Source organism: Pterocles gutturalis, unplaced genomic scaffold (assembly GCF_000699245.1).
Source record: "Pterocles gutturalis isolate BGI_N339 unplaced genomic scaffold, ASM69924v1 scaffold38422, whole genome shotgun sequence".
NCBI lineage: Eukaryota > Metazoa > Chordata > Aves > Pterocliformes > Pteroclidae > Pterocles > Pterocles gutturalis.
Genome location: NW_010116775.1, coordinates 1 through 17,915, shown reverse-complemented (window position 1 = coordinate 17,915; position 17,915 = coordinate 1). Strand labels below are relative to the sequence as shown.

General features: G+C 46.6%; 2 protein-coding genes across 2 annotated transcripts; one reads left to right on the top strand and one right to left on the bottom strand.

Moving 5' to 3' along the window:
- Nucleotides 1-14: 14 nt before the first annotated feature.
- On the top strand, nucleotides 15-3,590 carry DERL3 (derlin 3; the record flags this gene model as incomplete). The annotated part of the gene is made up of 6 exons (XM_010075605.1): nucleotides 15-86; nucleotides 706-779; nucleotides 1,276-1,369; nucleotides 1,622-1,817; nucleotides 2,317-2,407; nucleotides 2,979-3,590. Coding segments are annotated over 6 exons (642 nt in total), but the record flags the coding sequence as incomplete, so codon positions are not given.
- Nucleotides 3,591-6,161: 2,571 nt separating this feature from the next.
- On the bottom strand, nucleotides 6,162-16,806 carry SMARCB1 (SWI/SNF related, matrix associated, actin dependent regulator of chromatin, subfamily b, member 1). The gene is made up of 9 exons (XM_010075604.1): nucleotides 16,699-16,806; nucleotides 16,057-16,086; nucleotides 14,652-14,781; nucleotides 13,955-14,092; nucleotides 13,153-13,280; nucleotides 12,476-12,642; nucleotides 11,832-12,022; nucleotides 7,456-7,587; nucleotides 6,162-6,527 (listed from the first exon to the last, which is right to left on the bottom strand). Exons 1-9 carry the CDS (start codon nucleotides 16,790-16,792, stop codon nucleotides 6,488-6,490), a joined length of 1,050 nt encoding a protein of 349 aa, XP_010073906.1. The 5' UTR covers nucleotides 16,793-16,806; the 3' UTR covers nucleotides 6,162-6,487.
- Nucleotides 16,807-17,915: the final 1,109 nt, after the last annotated feature.

The window sequence follows — 17,915 nt, the reverse complement described above, 5'->3', positions numbered from 1 at the left end:
AGCTCTGGTGTCTCCCACAGCAGCTGGAGTTCATCACCCCCTTCCAGTTGTACTTCAACCCCGACCTCATCTTCAGGAAGTTCCAGGTGAGGCCTTGCCCGGGCTGCGGGCCCCTCTTACCCCTTCCCAGCCGGGGTGTCCCGCCCTGCAGGCAGTCAGGGAGTGCGGTGTGAGCCCCAGGGGCTCCCCCCCCCCACTGCAGCCTTTGCTGGGGGGTGGGAGCTGGGGCGCCAATGTGGTGACCTCTCTTGTCACAGCTGCCTGGATGGAGATAACTCCTTCCAGCCTTTCCCTGCTGTACACCATCTTGGCATTTCCCTTTTTTCTTTACTCAAAACCTATGTCTTCCTTTTCTGTGGCACTGAGATGCTTGGCCAGCTGGTGTCAGGCTGGGTGGGTAAGGGGCTTTATTGTAGTGAGGTTGAACAGCGAGATTTACTCTGCCTCTGGGTGCTGAATTGGGGCTGTTTGTCCCTTCTAAAAAAAGTAGGAAGATCTTCTCCACACCTGGAAGGGCAAGGAGGGATGCCCACCTGAGGTGGGCAGTGGAGGGAGGTCCTACATGAAGGTGGTGCAGCTGGCTGGTGTCCTGGGGTGGCTCTGAGCGGAGGGGTGCATGACTGGGTGTCCCCAGGGGATAGGGTGATGGGTATGTGTGGTGGGGAGGGACCTGTCTGTCCACCTCCTCTCTCCTCTCTTTTTCAGATATGGAGGCTGATCACCAACTTCCTATTTTTTGGGCCCCTGGGATTCAGTTTCTTTTTCAACATGATATTTCTGTATCCTTTGGTCTCAGTAAAACACTCTGCTCCCTTTTTGGCTTAGATGCAATTCCCCTCATCCATCTTTTGCCCCAGGCTGACGTGTCTTGGCAGCAGCCTAGGAATTCTTCTCTTGGCTGTTCTGGTCTGAATTTAAGCTATTCCCCAGCCAACTGTGGCCACCTCCTGCACCTCCTTCTCTGCTTGCTGCAGGGCAGCCCCTTCCAAAAGGCTGAAGGAGCTGGCAATGCTGCTGTGGCTCACGCTGGAGAGCAGTGCCCATTCCTGGGGTGAGCTCTGGCTGGAGCACAGCAGGGGCCTCTTTCTTTCCCTGGGGTCAGTGGTATGATGTGAAGTTTGCATGGTTCTGGGCTTGGGCACCTGGCTGACAGCTTCCTGTGATGCAATAGCTTGCAGCTGGCTTTTTCCCCCCGTAGAGTCATGCTGTGGGGACACAGGGTGGCCAGCTGTTAATTTCCTATACTGCAACCCCTCCCTTCTCTCCTGCTCTCAGGTACAGGTACTGCCGCATGCTAGAAGAAGGCTCCTTCCGTGGAAGGACAGCTGACTTTGTCTTCATGTTCCTCTTTGGAGGGTTTCTCATGACAGTATCCTTTTGAGTTGGTTGAGGCCCTTTGGTGTCTTCTGAGATGCTGTGGGTAGTGTGGGGTTTGTCTGCTGGCGCTCTGTATCCCGGCTGTATTGTGTGGCCCACCCAGGCAGGGTTTGGTGGCATGGGCCATGTTTTGCACACTGATCAGCTATCTCTAGTTCTGGATTTCCTGGTCACAAGGCATCCTGTGCTGCCTGGAGGTGGTGCACAGGGTAGGTAGGTTTTTCCTTGACTCGGTAGTTCCTAGCTATTTGGACTCTTTGCCAGTCTGTTTTTCCTGGGCCAGGCTTTCACCATCATGCTGGTGTACGTGTGGAGTCGCAGGAACCCTTACATCCGCATGAACTTCTTTGGGCTTCTTAACTTCCAGGCCCCCTTCTTGCCCTGGGTCCTGATGGGATTCTCTCTGCTCCTGGGCAACTCCATCATCATCGACTTACTGGGTAAGTCCAAGCTGGTGGGTCAGGGAAGAAGGGCGCTTTGAAGCCGCAGCGCTCTGTTCTCACAGCCAGTACTGGGGCACTAGAACTGTCTCTTGGTTTCATCTTATTTAAGATGGTGGGTTTCCTAAAGTGAGCTGGCTGAGGTTGCTGGGTGGCCAGCCCTGTGGCTTTGCTCTTGCTTGTGACCTGCATTTTGCTGTGTCTTCCCCAGGGGCAGAAGCTGGCTATGATAAGCTCTGCCTGATGCTTGCGCTGTGCCTGGTCTCCTGGGTGCCTGGTGGTGCCTTCAGGCTGACAGGCTCCCTGCCTGCTGCTGCACCCACTCCAGCAAACAGCCCGGCCCTCTGGCACTGCAGCACTGCGGCTCTGGTTGGAGCTGGGGTGTGGGTACACAGCTGAGGGATTCTTGGAGCTTCATCCTGCTTAAGCTCCCAGCAGCTCTTGTTCAGCTGGCAAAGGAGTCCCAGCTGGGTTTGACCTTGGTGACATCTCCCCCCAGGGATTGCAGTGGGTCACATCTATTATTTCTTGGAAGATGTTTTCCCCAACCAGCCTGGAGGAAAGAAGTTGCTGTTGACACCTGGCTTCCTGTAAGTAAAGCTGATTCTTTCTGGGCTTTGCTGTGTTGCTTCCCAGCCTGGGTCACTTCTGTAGCAAGCCGTGGTCTGTGACAGCATTGGGTGACCGTAGGACGCAGTTGCATTCTGATTGACATGTTTATGCCCTGCTTGACAGTTTATGCCCTGCAGAAAGCACTGGCACTTTGCACATTATATACATATGTATACAGGGTCCATAAAGCAACTGCTGGTACCTTAAGCTTTGCAGTTGAACTGGAGCATTCTTAACTGCTTGTGGAAATGCTAGATGCAGGTAGCAAATTTTTTTCTGATGCGCTTCTCTAGTTTAAGGAAGCAGAATATGCTCTGCTTCATGCTGAGGATCAAAGCTGACCTAGAGATCAAGGAAGCGGGTACTTTCATCGTTGCACGTTGAGCTGAGCTAAAGAACAGCTAGTGCTGGTGCAGCAAGCGGGTGGCTGTGGCATACAGCCAAGCCCTCTGAAGGCTAGGTTGTTTCTAGGAAGGCTGGGGGTTTTATTTGTCCTCAGCTCAATTTCCTAACCTCCCTGCTTGGTGGGATGGGCATGTCCCTTGCCAGGAAGATGGTATTTGACACACCTGAAGAGGATCCCAACTATAACCCTCTTCCTGAGGATCGTCCAGAGAACCGACCTAGAGACCAAGACCAGAACCAGCAGCAGCATCCACAGTAACATGGGGACTTCTCCGTGTGGCCAGATTCCTCCCTTCCAGCTGGACTTACGCTGTGGCCCAGAGATCCTACTGGGATAACACCAGTTGCCATTCCGATGTGTAGTGTTTCACTGTTTGTATGGGTGACCCATCTTCCCCCTGTGCCAAGTGGTTCCACAGAGCTTTGCACAGAAAACTGATGAATGCTTCTGGGGGACAGGGGCCGGAAGCTGTGGTGGCTCCTCAGTTACCCAGCGGGGAATAAGTATCAAATGGAGTGTTAAACCAGTTACTCCTTCTCTCGCTGTTAATGACTTGCTATGAGCCAGGTCACTCTCGCCCTCTGTAGAAGGACTAATGGCCTCTGCTCTCACTGTTGGGAGGCCTCTTTGTGGGCTTTCAATGAAGTAATACCCGCTACTCTACCACAGTAGAATGCAGCTCAGCCTCTTCCTTCCTTCTTCCTTTTTTGGTTGTTCTTTCCAAAGAGTCTTTACATTAAAGTCTTTATTTTTCAGTTGTGTGTCCATTTCTGCTGGGGCAGAGGCAGCAGTTCACCAGTACTCACCAGGACTTTGCTCAGAACTGCCAGGCTGCTTGCCTGAGCTTTGCTTTTTTGGTGGGTGAGGCAAAGTTCAGGCTACCTGGAAGATGTCCTTCCCCTCTTCTGTCAGCAGGACTGCAGAGCATGAGAAGGGCAGGGGGAACACGATGTGTCTCGTTGGAGAAAGGGATGGCTGGGAAAGGACTGGGGACAGAGCTGGACACTTGATGCAGGCAGTGACTGGAAGTGGCACTTGACACTAGTAATAAAGGCTGTCTACACATGCAGTGTAATTCTATTCTTGGTGAATTTTTTAGTTCTGAAATGTAAACATCTGGATTTTAGGGGAAAACTAAGCAAGCTCGTCCCTCCCATGAACAGCTGTACTAAAGGGATTTGATCATTCTTGCGAATGCAGTACACACATGCTTCTGACAGACCTCAAAGCCTTTGGGCAAATCTGTAAACGTTGTTATCTTGGGTAGCTCATTTGCTAATGTTGCTGTCTGCTCAGGGAGACAAGCTTGTGAACCACCACCAGACTAAGAGAAATGTGAGCAACCAGCATCCAATTAAGAATAATGATATAGGAGCCTGGTGGCAAAGGAAGATTAAACCGCAGCCCCCCACTCCCACCTTGTCTGTGGGTTTCCCATGAAAACACCTTTTTAATGAAAAATCAGATTTCATTTGCACAAGCTATTTTGCTGCACTTGTGTTTCCCTCGAGGAAGAGGATGAAAGACCTGTACAGATGGTAATCTGGTTCTACAAGACACAGTGGTGCTAAGGGCTAAGCAGCCTCAGCTGTGATAGGTACTTGCTGTGTGCTTTGTTTGTGACCTAGTAACACAAAGCCAGTGTTTCAATCCCTGGAAAGTATCTTTAAAGTTGGCAGGTATTCTGTTTTAAATTGCTTCTGAGATGGGACTTTTTGAAATGCAAAAGCTGGATAACTCTTTTAGCTAGGATGCTTGATTAACCTAAGGAGATGTGATTGTAGAGCAAGAAGGTGCTCCTGGCTGTTCCCTAGCAGTCTCAGTACATGGAGGAAGCTGGCCAACATTCTCATCTTTCTGTGACTTGAACCCCTGGACTGTCTTGCCTTGCCTCTGGCTGCTTGGAGGTGCAATGCCCCCGGTGTCTCTGGGGCTTGAGAAGCAGAGGGAGGTACTTGTAAACCCCCTACAGAAGCTGCAGTCATTGTGCATCAGTATCTTGTTGTGAACTTTAGGATTAGGTAACCACAAGCTTCACAGCAATTCATTCACTGCTACAGCAGTTTCATGCTTGTTTTGGTCAAATTCCCTGAAGAGCCTGCTTGCAGAAGTGCCTGATCATAGCAAAGAGGCTGAAGCGTTCTCACAAAGAGCTGAAGTTCTTACCAACGTGAGGCAAAATGTGTGCTCTACGTGGGAGGCTAAGATGCAGCATGAGTCCCTGGTTTTGTCTTGTTAAAATAACCTTTCAACCTCTCTAAGAAGGAATAATGGATAGAATACCACTCTGGCACAGGAGCCTAGGATAAAACTGCAATAATATTATTGCTAAATTGCAAGTTTTTGGTTTCTGGAGACTAAACATCTGGAAAAAGTTCCCTCCCACCCAGGAATCAGAACTGGCTCTGCTATTACTCAAGTCTAAACATGATAAATTAAGGCCGGAAAGTGCTAGCAGTGTGGGTGGATCAGCAAGGATCGTAAAGCCTATTGGCTTTATCATAAAGGCCTGAACATAACTGTCAGGCTGCCAGCAAAATCTGCCCTGCTTGCAACGCTCATCAGTTCTGGCAGTGAATGGTAGGAACTCTATCAAAGAGCTAGTGTACCTCAACAGCAAGGTAGATTCTAATTAGTTTTTTGAGCAAGCTTGAATTTTTTAAATCTCACTTCATTGAATTTTCTGTTTTTAAACCCCCCAGGGAAATACAGGTTGTTTCTAGGGTTGCAAAACCCTGACACTGCAGTGCTACAGCTGCTTAAGACACCCACTGCGCTTTGGGTGCTCTGTGCGCTGTCACTGGCAGGTATGTGGGCTGACAATGACCACAGCAAAGCCACTTGGCTGCAGTCTCAGTGATTGCAGGCGTCAACTGTTTTACCAGCTCAAAGACTTTCTTGTTTTCCAGCTGCGGTCTTCACAGAAAAAAGGGTTCACCACACACCAGGCTGACATCTGATAGAAATGAGTGTTAAGTTTATGACTTTGGTTAAACTGTTCTACCCTTGTCACAGTAGCCAGCTGAACACCTGAGTGAGTTGTCTCACAGACAGAACCAAGGGAGGTAACAGACCTGTCCTTTAGAGAGTCATTTCCTTCTTCTAGTTTTAAGTCTCATTCCCACTTTCCCCTGCACCAAAAGGTTTCAGGCTCTCTTATCTGTTAAAGCCCTCAGTTTCCCCTGTGCTTCAGGAAGACTGAAGGTGAGTGTTCAGCGTTATACCCAAAAGCACTAATACTAGACCCTGGGACTGCTCAGTTACCAGAACAGCACCAAACATGGTGAGATTCACTACTTGTTCAAACTTACTGAACTCAACCTAAATAGTATGCATTCCTTTTATTTAAAAAGTTGTCCTAATAGTGCATGTTGCACCTATACAAAAGGATCTTTACACTGTCCACACACAGGTATATAAAGGCTCCAACAGCTGCCACAGGTCTCAGCTAGATCACGTGCTAACACAGCGTTCTTGGTACGTGGCTTTAGGTAGAGGGGATAGGGCAGAAGTCAGCAGTACTGGGAACTCTTGGCAAGTGGAATGTGTGTCTCCTTCAGGGACAGAAAGACCCCTGCCAATCCTAGATCCATTTGGGGAGAGGAGTAGGGATGAAGTCTGTAGGAATAGCACCAGTGTCACGACAGGAAGGTTACCAGGCTGGAGCAGTATTGGCCAAACGCCTCATGCGCCTAGGAGAGAGAGAAAGAGGTACGATAAGTGCTGTGTTACAGTGATGTGAAATCTTACTAAAACCAATACTGTTGGGGAGGCTGCCGCAGCTTTGTAAATTCTGTAGACAGATTTATTGCCTAGACAGACTTCCTTGGTCACTTGAGAGTGCCCCTGTTGATAAAGCTAAGGACGCTATTTTCAGTAACAGCTTTTTAGACATTTTTGCTCATTAACTTGGACTGAACCAATCACTAATGAAAACTTCAGAGAGGCACAGATGAGAAGCAAAATAATTATGAAACTGTTAATCATCAGTAAAAAAAAAATTCTGTGAAAGAGCTGAGTCAGCATAGTTACTGTTCCCACTGTATCTTTTGGAGAGATTCTAGCAGTTTATTTGTACCTGCCAGGAGCAACTTCACCAAGCAGGAGCAAGTGCTCTCAACTGCTTGTCCAGCACTGCTCAGTGAGTGTCTCTGGTGGGCAGAGCTCCTGGAATCACAGCAGTGCTCCCATGCTGGCAAACAGCTCAGCATCAGTCAGGCTGCAGCTGGCAGCATGCCCACTCCTACACCAAACAGGACTTTACCCAACATAAAGGGAAGCCCTGTGGCAGGGTTCTAGGTAGCATGACAGTGCATGAAACTCCAATATTTTTGATGAATGCCTTCCTATAGAAACAAATCCCCCTGCACAAGTAGAGAGCCCAGGGGAAAGAAAAAAGGAAACTTTGCTTCAAGCAGATGGTTAAAGTAGAGATTTAAATGTTTGTGGAGCAAGGTGATAACAGTTTAATATCCTGAAGCTAAAGGGATATGAGTTCCTGTTGTGGTGTGTAAGCTTGGAATTCCGCCAGCTGGCTCTCAGTAGAGAAAGACAAACATCAAAGGTTTTAACTTCTGTCTTAGAGACAGGCCAGAAGGAGAACTGAACGAGTGGCAGCACCTTGTATTTCTGTCCTGGTCTCTGATCTTCTTCTCCATCTCGGCATCTGTGAGGGTTTCCAGGAGAGGGCACCACTGGTCAGCATCCCCCGTGTTGCGAATAGCAATTTCCACAGTCGGCAAAGGGTTCTCGCTACATGGCAGGGCAGAAGGCAACAAAGCAACATCCATCAGTGGTCCCAGAGCACTCCTCCGGGTCACCAGCCCAGATGCAAGACACAAAGACAACAGAGCATCATTTACAGTGTTTCAGGCTTAAGCATCCATTCTTAGCCCTACTCAGTACAGTCTGGTTCCCAGAAGTACACCAGGGGCTGATGATTACAGTCTTGTGGAGCCTAAAATTTTTGGGAGACCAACCACAACCATCTCCTTTCACCACCAGAGAGAGGTTTGTCAGAACAGCTGTGGCTGACACAGTTCTCCCACAAAGCCTGTGATGTAACTGGCAGACAGCGTTCAACAAGCGCAGGGAGGGTTCACAACAGTTTATTAGTGCTGGGAGCATTTATCCCAGAGCAGCAGCTGAGCAGGGACTGTTACTAGGGCTCTTTGTCTAGCTTTGCCGTTCTGCAACTCTTGACTTCCCTAGTTGTAGTTTGCCTCGTACACCTCAGACAGCTCTTCCCTGGCACAAGTCTGGCTTTCTGGGATCCTGATAGTGGAACGAGGATTGTTCTCCCAGTTGCCATGGCAAGGGCAGTCTTTTAGGACCTTCTGCTGCAACCACAGGCTCTGGCAACATCCCACACAAGCAATGAAACACCAGGCTTTGTCCCAGATCACAAGATCTGCTCCTCCAGAGATCTGTCTGCCCTGACCAGCTGTATTATCAGATGCACAAAAATATTTACTGCTTCACTAGCCACTCTTCAGTAAAAGTCAACAGGAACTGACCAGGAGTAGCTTCCCAAATATTGACAGTGGAGCCGGAAGCCCAGCATAAATACAGAGGAGCCTCAGAATGTAAATGTTTGCTTTGAATTCTTCTACAAAGTGGCTGGGCCTGCGCTGCACAAAGTGTATCTGTGAGAGGAGCCGTCTGGCAGGTGTGCACATACATCCGCCCCCCTCCCCAGGGACATGTCTCTCTGCACAGCATTTCAGCGTTAGTGGGCAGCCCTCACGTTCCCCCAGGAAGGAACTCAAATGCTAATTGCCATGGGAACAGACAATGTCTGCATCAAAGCTATTAATCTAGAATAACAAGTCTTCAAAGTAATGTTACAATTAAAAATTAATCCAGGGCCTTTGGTATATGATCCTGGGAGGAAGCTTCAGTCAAATCTACTTCCAGAATTGCTGACATCCACTAAGCAACACTCAAATCCAGGAATTTCATCTTAGCCCCAGATAGCTACACATTCCAGACTAAATGCTACCTCATTTACCATGCTGAACCCCGAGCACCCGCTAGAATTAAATGAGGGTTGGAAAGCCAGCCTCATGCCTGTAACTTAACTGCAAGCCAAATCAGACACTACATTTCTATAGCACAGAATTAAAGATAAATTGAGAAAATCCTCCCTCATCTCCCAACTTTCTAAGACAGCTCCCCCTCCCCTCCCATTATTTTCTGACCAAGAACACGGTGCTGCTGGCAGAAGGACTGAAATGCACCGTCAGCTGCAACATTCTCAGTAGAGCAAGACACCCCCTCTGCCAGGGTCCCTGCCTCTGGCAGTAGCACCATGGGCATGCCAACAGGGCAGGGAAATGGCTTCTTGGGGAAAGGGTGACTCCTCAAGCACATGGGTTTGGTGAGTGAGAGAACCTCTACCATCACTCAGCTCTCAAAGGCAAAACTCTGGCTATGAAGTGTTGTGTGCTGCCACTAGAAACACTCCGCACTGAGGTGCGAAACATCACAGCACACTGTCCCTGTGAGAATCCCAGAAGCATCAGTTACCTGCCTGCTTCCAGTCCTGCCCCTTCCACTGGGCTGTCACGCTCTCCTTGTTTTGCACAGAGCAGGCCAGCTGAAAGAACTGCCCTGGCTTTCATCAACTAGAAGACAGTTTCATCTCTCCCCCAGATGATTAAGAGGCACATGACTTCTGAAACCCCCGTCCCTTGAGATATTAGGGTTCTTTTGATACATCTAAAGCAGACCCTTTCCTTACATCAGTGGAATGACTTTGGAGCAACCACCACTCCTGTGGTTTGGGAATTCAGGAACTAACCAACCACAGAACCCAAATATAATTAATCACTGTAAGGTTTCAAAAGTACTCTTTTGCTGGAAGAAAAAAGGGAAGAGGAGGGCATGTTTGCAGTATGACACAAAACAAGGTTTAAATTAGATGTTTTTTCCTCCCTGAACAGCTCATGCCTACGTACTTTGTTCTATTCAGGTTCCCTTCCCAGTTTTTTATTCTCCTCCTTGCAATACTGCAACAGTCTAAAGAAGGCCTGAAATCTACCTGTTTGAACTTCTGCTAAAAGGAAGCACTCTTTAGTAACCATGGCCAGATATGTTTTTAGAGAGAATAATGTGAAGCTGGCGTTAATCTGTTATATCTGAGGGAGCCTGGGCAGCACTAAAACCTTACTTGCTGTGAGTTACAAAAACCGATTGGAAGCAAAGGCAAAAATTGACCCCATTGCAACAGTTAACATTTACACAGATTAACTTCTTAACTCAGATGCCTGCACTATGTGGAGAAGCATCAGAAAGAGGGAGATCATTTAGTGTCCACATTGAAAGCCTGCCTCTGACACACCAAGTGACAAGAATGAGGAACAAATGCTCTGTAGGTTGGGAGGCAGTATGCTAAAAAGTGGTCAAAGTAAATTAACTGGGAAGGTAAGTAAATTGTGAGTAGAAAAGAGGGCTTCCTGGCCAGCATGGCGTGAGCAGGAGGACATGAAGAAGAAAGCTCAATGCTTACTAAGGGAATGCTCAGGCAACAAGGAGTCCTACTAATCCTTCTGGAAATCAACTCGCTCCCTGCCATACTTAGCTTAAGGCACAGACTAAAGTCTACTTCACACAGGGTCAAAGGACTGCATCTACCAGCAGGGACACTTTCATTCTCTGCTACTGCAGGCCACAACACAGACAGTGCCGCCTAACTTCTGTCATGGTTATAATGCACCTAAGAGTACTACAGGTATCAAATTCCCACCTACCGCCCTCTCATTGCTCAGGAATGCACACCCACTGTTCTGTTGTTACAGCTGGATGTGGTCCCATGATGGATTAGCAAATATCAGTCAGCTGTCATGGATGGAAAGGTAGAAGTCACCTCCCCACCTCCATGAGGAGAAGGGACATCAGCAGGATGGACAGAGTTTAGAAGAGTTTAATTCCCATTGGTAAAGAGTCTCTTTCCATTTTCTAACATAAACCACTCTGGGCTTCATTTTAGAACCAAGCAGTTGCTGTGGAAGATTCTCAGGATAAAAATAACCTCCAGAGGAAGCAGAGCAAGACAAATGGAAGAGCAACTGGTCCAGAGCAACCAGTGCTTGTTCTCCACAGAAGGCTGACCAGACAGGAAACCTTTGGACAGAGGAAGAGAAAGGAGCAGAGCTCACAGCCTCCAGCTCCTCCTTGCTTACTCCCACCACAACTACTCACTGCCCTCTCCCTCACATAGGACAGGGCTGGGCACATTGCTGCCCAGGCAGGTCATCCTGCTTCACTGAACTGACCTCTACAAAACCAGTGTCAACAGTACCATTCCCTCACCTCTGCAAAAACATCATTCTCTGAACTCTCAAACTTCCTCAGTTGTCACTGTGACCCAAGGTCAAAAACCTCCCAGCACACATTACGGGATACGTACAGCCTGCAGACTCAGCAACATGCTGAGGATAACATCAGTAACACACCGCAGAACACTGCACGGCACAACTGGAAACAATTATCATTAGGAGACAAGCTACAAAGCTGACTAATCAAACCTGACACTACTGCGTTCCAGCTGTGAGAATGGGCCTATGATCAAGCCAGGGTAGAGAGCTACAGGTTCAATCAGTCTTAGTTCAAAACACCAAAGCTTGAGACAGCACACGGCCCAAGTCAGGCAAAGCCAAGGAAACAGAAATGTATCTGGGGCTCATCATCAGCATACATTGGAAGAGGGAGACACAAGGTATTCAGTCACTGTTAATTACAACAGGCTTTAATTCTGTGGCAAAAGCTGACAATTCATCAATGGTTGGTCCTGGAATTTATTACACCCAAAGGAAAAAATACTGGGGTACAAGCACAAGCAATATTAAGGGGGACAGAATGGGTGTAAGCCATAAGGACCAATTTCAAATGAAACTTTCTGCATCGGGTCAGCTGTTCTAAGATTCACTGATGCGAACGCCCCTGAAATACGAACACAGACCCACACCCGTACTAGGAAGATGACAGTTCTGTACCTGAAGGCATATGTCTTCTGATGCCAACTCAGCTGTCCCCGGATGCTGTAGGCAATAGTGGTGACAAACTCCCCACCCAGGCCAAGCTCTGAGCACAGCTTCAAGGCAAACTTCTCTGGTGAATTCTCCTTCTCCGACATGTCCCATTCAAACTGGTCTACAAGGGAGATGTTCCCTACGTGGATGTTTAGCTGGAGACAAGGGAAGAAACAGGTCATTTGTTTCCATTCTCACAATAGTCTGATGAAGGTAATTTAACTGAGGAGGCAGAGGCTGGAGAAGAGGAGAGGTAACTCCTAGTTCATTGCATCTGCAGAGCTCCTTAACTTAATTCTTAATTCCAGCAGCATGAAGATGACTCAAGACAACTTGGAGAAGCTTTGCTCACCAAGGTTCATTTCTTCCAAAAGGACTCAACAATGTTTTAATGAACTATTTAATCATTTCAGGGACTGGCACATGAATGTTTAGCCATCTGCCACCTTGGTTCTGTTTTCAATACACAGGACAAAATGCAATCTGGACACAGGACTGTAATTAAGAGCTCCTTTGCTCTGAGGGAAGCCTCTGTACTCTTACTCCACATAACGTAACCAGAGAAATCCAAATGGTTCAGCTCTCAGTCTACTGCCTTCCTGTATTACCTTAATAATAACTCGTTGGTCTGACTGATCTTCTAGGATACTGTCAGTTGGGTATGACTCAATCTGTTGTCGGATGGCAGAGGCAATAGCAGGGACAAACGTCAGAGGATTCAAATCCAGGTCATCACAAAGAATCTCAGAGAACATTTCTGGGGTCATTAGCTTTTCTGATACAGAACAAGAATGAAGAGACACGGTTAACTCTCTTGGAAATCAATGTCTGCCACTTACAAAATACACAAAATTAATCCCACAGCATGTCAAAGGGAATCTCAAATGCTTCACCTTTTGCTTTTAAAAGGGTGTTTTGTATCAGGTTTGTAAGGACGTGCACACTGACACAGGGACTTACAGCCTTCTTTACTTCCTCCATGAGACAATGTAGCTATGGTCTAATAATCCACATACACAAAAGAAGCCATACACAGTAAACGTTTCGTATTCAAGGTACCTCAGCTAACAGAATAGTCTCAGACCACTGAGCTGATGAAGTGGGTCAGGAGAATATGCCTGTTAAACTCTTACATGTGTCCAGGAACGACTGAAACCCATGAAGGCAGCAGAGCATTTGCGTATATAGGACAAGGACATGCATGCTCATGCTTGTTCTCTTTTTGTATTTGGTGATAGATACAACTGTATCTCCCCAGCCTCAGGAAACTCTCCTTCCCACATACCATTCATGTTCCACGTAAACGCGTCTCTGAGTTTCTGCCCATCGATTTCCATATCAAGCCTGATTGGAACCAGAACCTCCGGCTGGGATGCATTCTCGTGGATCACTGCTGGGTCGTGGTCATCAAAACTAACACAGAGAGCAACAACGGTATATACACTAGCACATGAGACATCTGGCATCCATAGAGGGAAGGCAGTGTTTGTTGGAAGCAATCCCCACACTCCCAACTCCCCAATCAGTCTTTAGACAGACTCCTCAAAGCAAGCTTAGAGGACTATGACAACCAATACCAGTTTATCACCTTCCATTACATCTATCGTAATATACTCCCACAAACAAAACAAGGAAGCTTTTGAGGATTACATTTTATCTTGGCTTCCTCAACTTTTATAATGGAAAATAAAGTTAGTCATGAGCCACAGAAGCATTTTCCTTTTAATAAATTACATCAAAGTTACTGGAATACGTTAGTGAGAGGAAACCTGTCCTTCACAGAGAGGTTTTGCAGGCTCCTCAAATTACAACTGCTCAGCAAATCAGCAGAAAGTAGAAGGAACTCATCAGGAAAAGAATGAACCATTTTCCTGACAAAAAGAAAGCCTCCTCTCTGAGGCATGGCTGGCTGCTGTAAGAAGAGCCTCAAGACATACAGTTTAACTAAGAACCTCCAAATCAGAGACCTGTAGGTCTTTTGTCAGTTACAGATGAATCACAACATTATACTAACTCATCAGCACTACCCTGGCACCATGTCATTTTGGTAACTGTTTCCACTTTTTGGAAGCAGGAAGCTCTCTTACCACAGAGGGAATGTCCTCTTCTTATCCCTGCCCATGCGATTTCTGTTAATCGTTGTTGAGCATGGCACTGCATCCAGGTGATGAGAGCTGTTGGGCAGGGTCGGCACCCACTGGTTGTTCCTCTTTGCCTTCTGTTCTCTGAAGAAGGAGACTGTATGTTAAACTGCAGACCCTGAGCACCACTGCTACTACTTAAGGAATGGTATAATTTTAAACTTTAAGTCCTGTTATGAGCTCCTGCTATTTTATTGTTCCACACTAGCCTCTGAGAAGCCTATTCTCCGGCTCACAATTATTCATCAGATAGAAATCCAGGTGCACTTATAAATACTAAGTTCATATTTGGATTTTCTGTCCATACCTTATAAAAGGACTGCTGAGAAATGCACTATCTCCAGAACACAGTACGTGCAGAGTGTGTGTTCTGCAAAACATCTGTTACAGCTGGAATGCAGTAATTGCAAAAAGAGCTGTATCATCAAACACTTATGTTCTCCTTCCTGTTGTATGCGGGCAGCAACCCAATCCTTATGCTCTGGAGATCTCCATGTGCCCAACACTGCAAACGACGGTTAGCAGAGACTGGCAAGCACCCCCCTACACAACGGCCTGGGTTTATGCCATTCCTTGTGCTTCCTGCCCCAGCTGCCATCTTCCAAGCAGCTCCCTTCCCTTGGCCCTCACCGACGCTGGTTACCTGAGGTAGGTAGGAGGTTCTGTGCTGATAGACACTGCCTTATACTTCTCATCATTTCCATCCAAGATCTCTTCCACTTCAGAGGCCTTTAACAGCGTCACACTAGTGGCTAATGTTGTATAGCCATGATCTATTACCAGGAAAAATGCCAGTGATTAACATGGAAGCGTGTAACATAACATGTAGCATTAACAGGCTGCACAGTGAAAAGCCCTCCCTGATGCTGCAGGAGGGACTAAAAGAGGTTACCAAGTGGTACAAGTATGTGCCCCAAAAGTACTTTGGGCTTCATTTATCTTCTTGTAGGCAATTTTAGAGAAAGGTTTTGTCATGACATTTTGTACACGTGGGATAAATGGAGATGACAAAACTTTCCACTGGCATTTCTGAGTTGCCAGAAGCCTCCATTCCCCCTCACACACCAGGATGTTCCGCTGCTGGGGTAGATTACTGGCACTGAAGTGACTAGAAGGCAGCCACCGTGCCTGGCACTAAAGAAATACAGTCTGGTCTTGACATCCATAATAAACATGACTTTCTTGGGAGCAAACGTGTAAAGTCTTAGTTCATACACGGCTATCTCCACCACAAAGCCTAGCGAAGAAATACAATTCTAAAGACAAAAGCAGGACGACACCTGGGAATGGTTGCATAGAGCCAAGACTTGCAAAAGGCATCAATATCTCTTTACCTTGTATAGCTATCCTGTTTATTAAAAACACCTTTCATTTGGACTAAGAGTCAAGACACAGGGAGGCTTAGAATTACATGAGCTTCCCTCAGGTATTACCACTGGATGAACCTCATTCTTCCAGGGTGCAAGTTATTTATAGACTTTGGTCATTTCCAGTATGAAATTTACTTAAGATGGAAAGGAATGCTACAAAAACAAAATTTCAGAAAATAAGTCCTCATAATTATTAGATAAACTTTAAATCTAACATGCTTTTGTTTAAGGAGAGGAAGAGAAAAACAATTCTTTCCTACCCCGAGTTGCCCTATGCGATCACATGGTTTAGCTCTGCAAACCTACATCTGCCAAAACGATGTAAAATCTCTTCCACAGACTTCTGAGAGGAAAAGCCCAGAAAACAATAAATCCTCAGTGGACTTAAAGATTGGAGATAGAGAGGCATAGACAATAGAAAAGCTGGTAAGACTTGGGAAAGGGGGAGACACCTCAGGACAGTTCCTACCCAATTAGAGAGACCATCTGCATTTGAGAGTCCACTAAGGCTCTGAGAAAGACGAGTTAAGTATGTGATCCGGATACACAATCAGGGCGGCCACAGGGAGAGATCACAAGAAGAGGCTTAGACATTAATATATATTGTAACAGCAACAAAGGTCATAGGGGAAATTCTTCCTCTAGCACAGCTAGGAACAACATGCAGATAAGACTTACATCTTCTGGGACTGTGAGACCGCTGATTTTCTGTTAAAAAAAAAAAAAAGGAAAAAGAAAAAAGCAACAGGTCAGCAGGATACTTGGAGAAAGGAGACACAAGTCCAGAATGAAGCGTTTATTTTTATTATGCTTTAGTCTAAAGAGTATACAACAAGTCATATTGCTAAGAATGTAACTGCTTGTTATTGAGTCTCCCACCCAAACATTCTGGGAGGTATAAACATTCAGTCCCCACAAGAAGCAAAGTTAAGCAAAGATGTACATTTTGAATGGGGCATCCTTGCAACATTGCTGCCTATTTGACAAAAGAGACAAAAAAACCCCTCTTTGTCTATAAAAGTCTCCTCTGGAATACCGTATTGATTTTGAGATGTGGCTTTTGCTCTGTGATGAATGCAGCCAACCCCAGGAAAGCCATGATGGATGTTTCAATTTTAGAACATTTTTGATCAGTTGACGTTTGCTGCTAGGCTGAACCAGGAGCTACCACTGCCACCGCTGCGGAGTGCTCCATCACCGGGACAATCTCAAGTGACCTGCACAGCCCTAAAGGTGCACAAGCTTCTGAATGGCCAGGGACGTTTTCTCAAGACAAGATTTCAGATAAACATTACTGGGAATGTTTGCTCATCTTCTCACCATGTGAAGAGGCCACTATCTTCTTCCTTTCTTCCACTGTGGCTAGTCGCCTCCAGAGCGAGGGATATCTCTTGTACAGGGAACCCCGAAACATACGCAAGTAGTTCCCCACCTACAAGAAGAGAAGTGGAGACGTGGCCTGGTGTTCCAGTACGGCCCGGTATTCCATTTCAGCAGAAGCTGACACAAATTCAGCTCTTTGTAATGACAAGAGGAACCTCTTAAGTTTGTGTTTGTTTCTCACAACAGCCTGACTGCACTGAGTTTGGCATCATATACCACCACGACTTTTACAGCAATACAGAAAACAAAACTTTTATCAGCACTTATTTCAGTAGCCCAATAAGAAAAAAAATCTCCCATCCATTGACAATAATCCATTTAGTAGGAAAAAACTCATTTTAATGTATTTTTGAACAACCTGACCTTTTGTCAATTTCTGTTTCGATGTACAGTGCTCAGTAGGAAGTTAATCAAACCAGACATGCAGCTCTCCCACAGTTATCATTTTTACTTTGAACCTCTGTGCCATCTAGCCACGGCTTGAATGCAGCAAATGCCCAGAGACTTGTATTTTGGTTTAAATCCTCTCAACATGTAAAATGTGATCACTGCCAATAATCCTCTTTCAAAGTTACCATCTGTAAAGCAGTTCTGTTCTTCCTGGCACAACATCCTCACCTGTGCTGAAGGCTACAGCAGGACTTGCTGACCAACAGAACTATTTCTAGACTCTAAAATCAAATTTTTAGACTGGTAGTACACTGGCAGACTGCCACACAGTACGGTCTTTGTTCCTTGTTTGAGAAGACTAATTTTGGTCTTAACATCTACTTTCAGGTAATTTTTAATTGTCTCTGTTGCTCTACAGTGGTCATCAAGAGACAGAAATTGATGGTAGATAAAAAAGCAGCCCGTTTCCCTTCCACCCGCCTGGCCTGGCAGTCTCACAGATTGGCTGACTGCAGTTCCAGCTCTTCTTTCAAACCTTACACTTCACCTGAGAGTGAGGGGCCTACAGTCCCAGCTGGCAGTTTAACTTAGCCAATAGCTCCTTTCTTGCACCAAGGGGGAGGCCAAAACATTTTTCTCCGGTTTCCAGCTGTGACCATTTCCCTGGTGCCGAAGCACCAACGTTTCTTGCTTCACTGAGGCCGGTCTCCGGGGCGGTGGGACAGCCCCAGCACACACACCGGGTGCCAAACGCCGCACCCCGG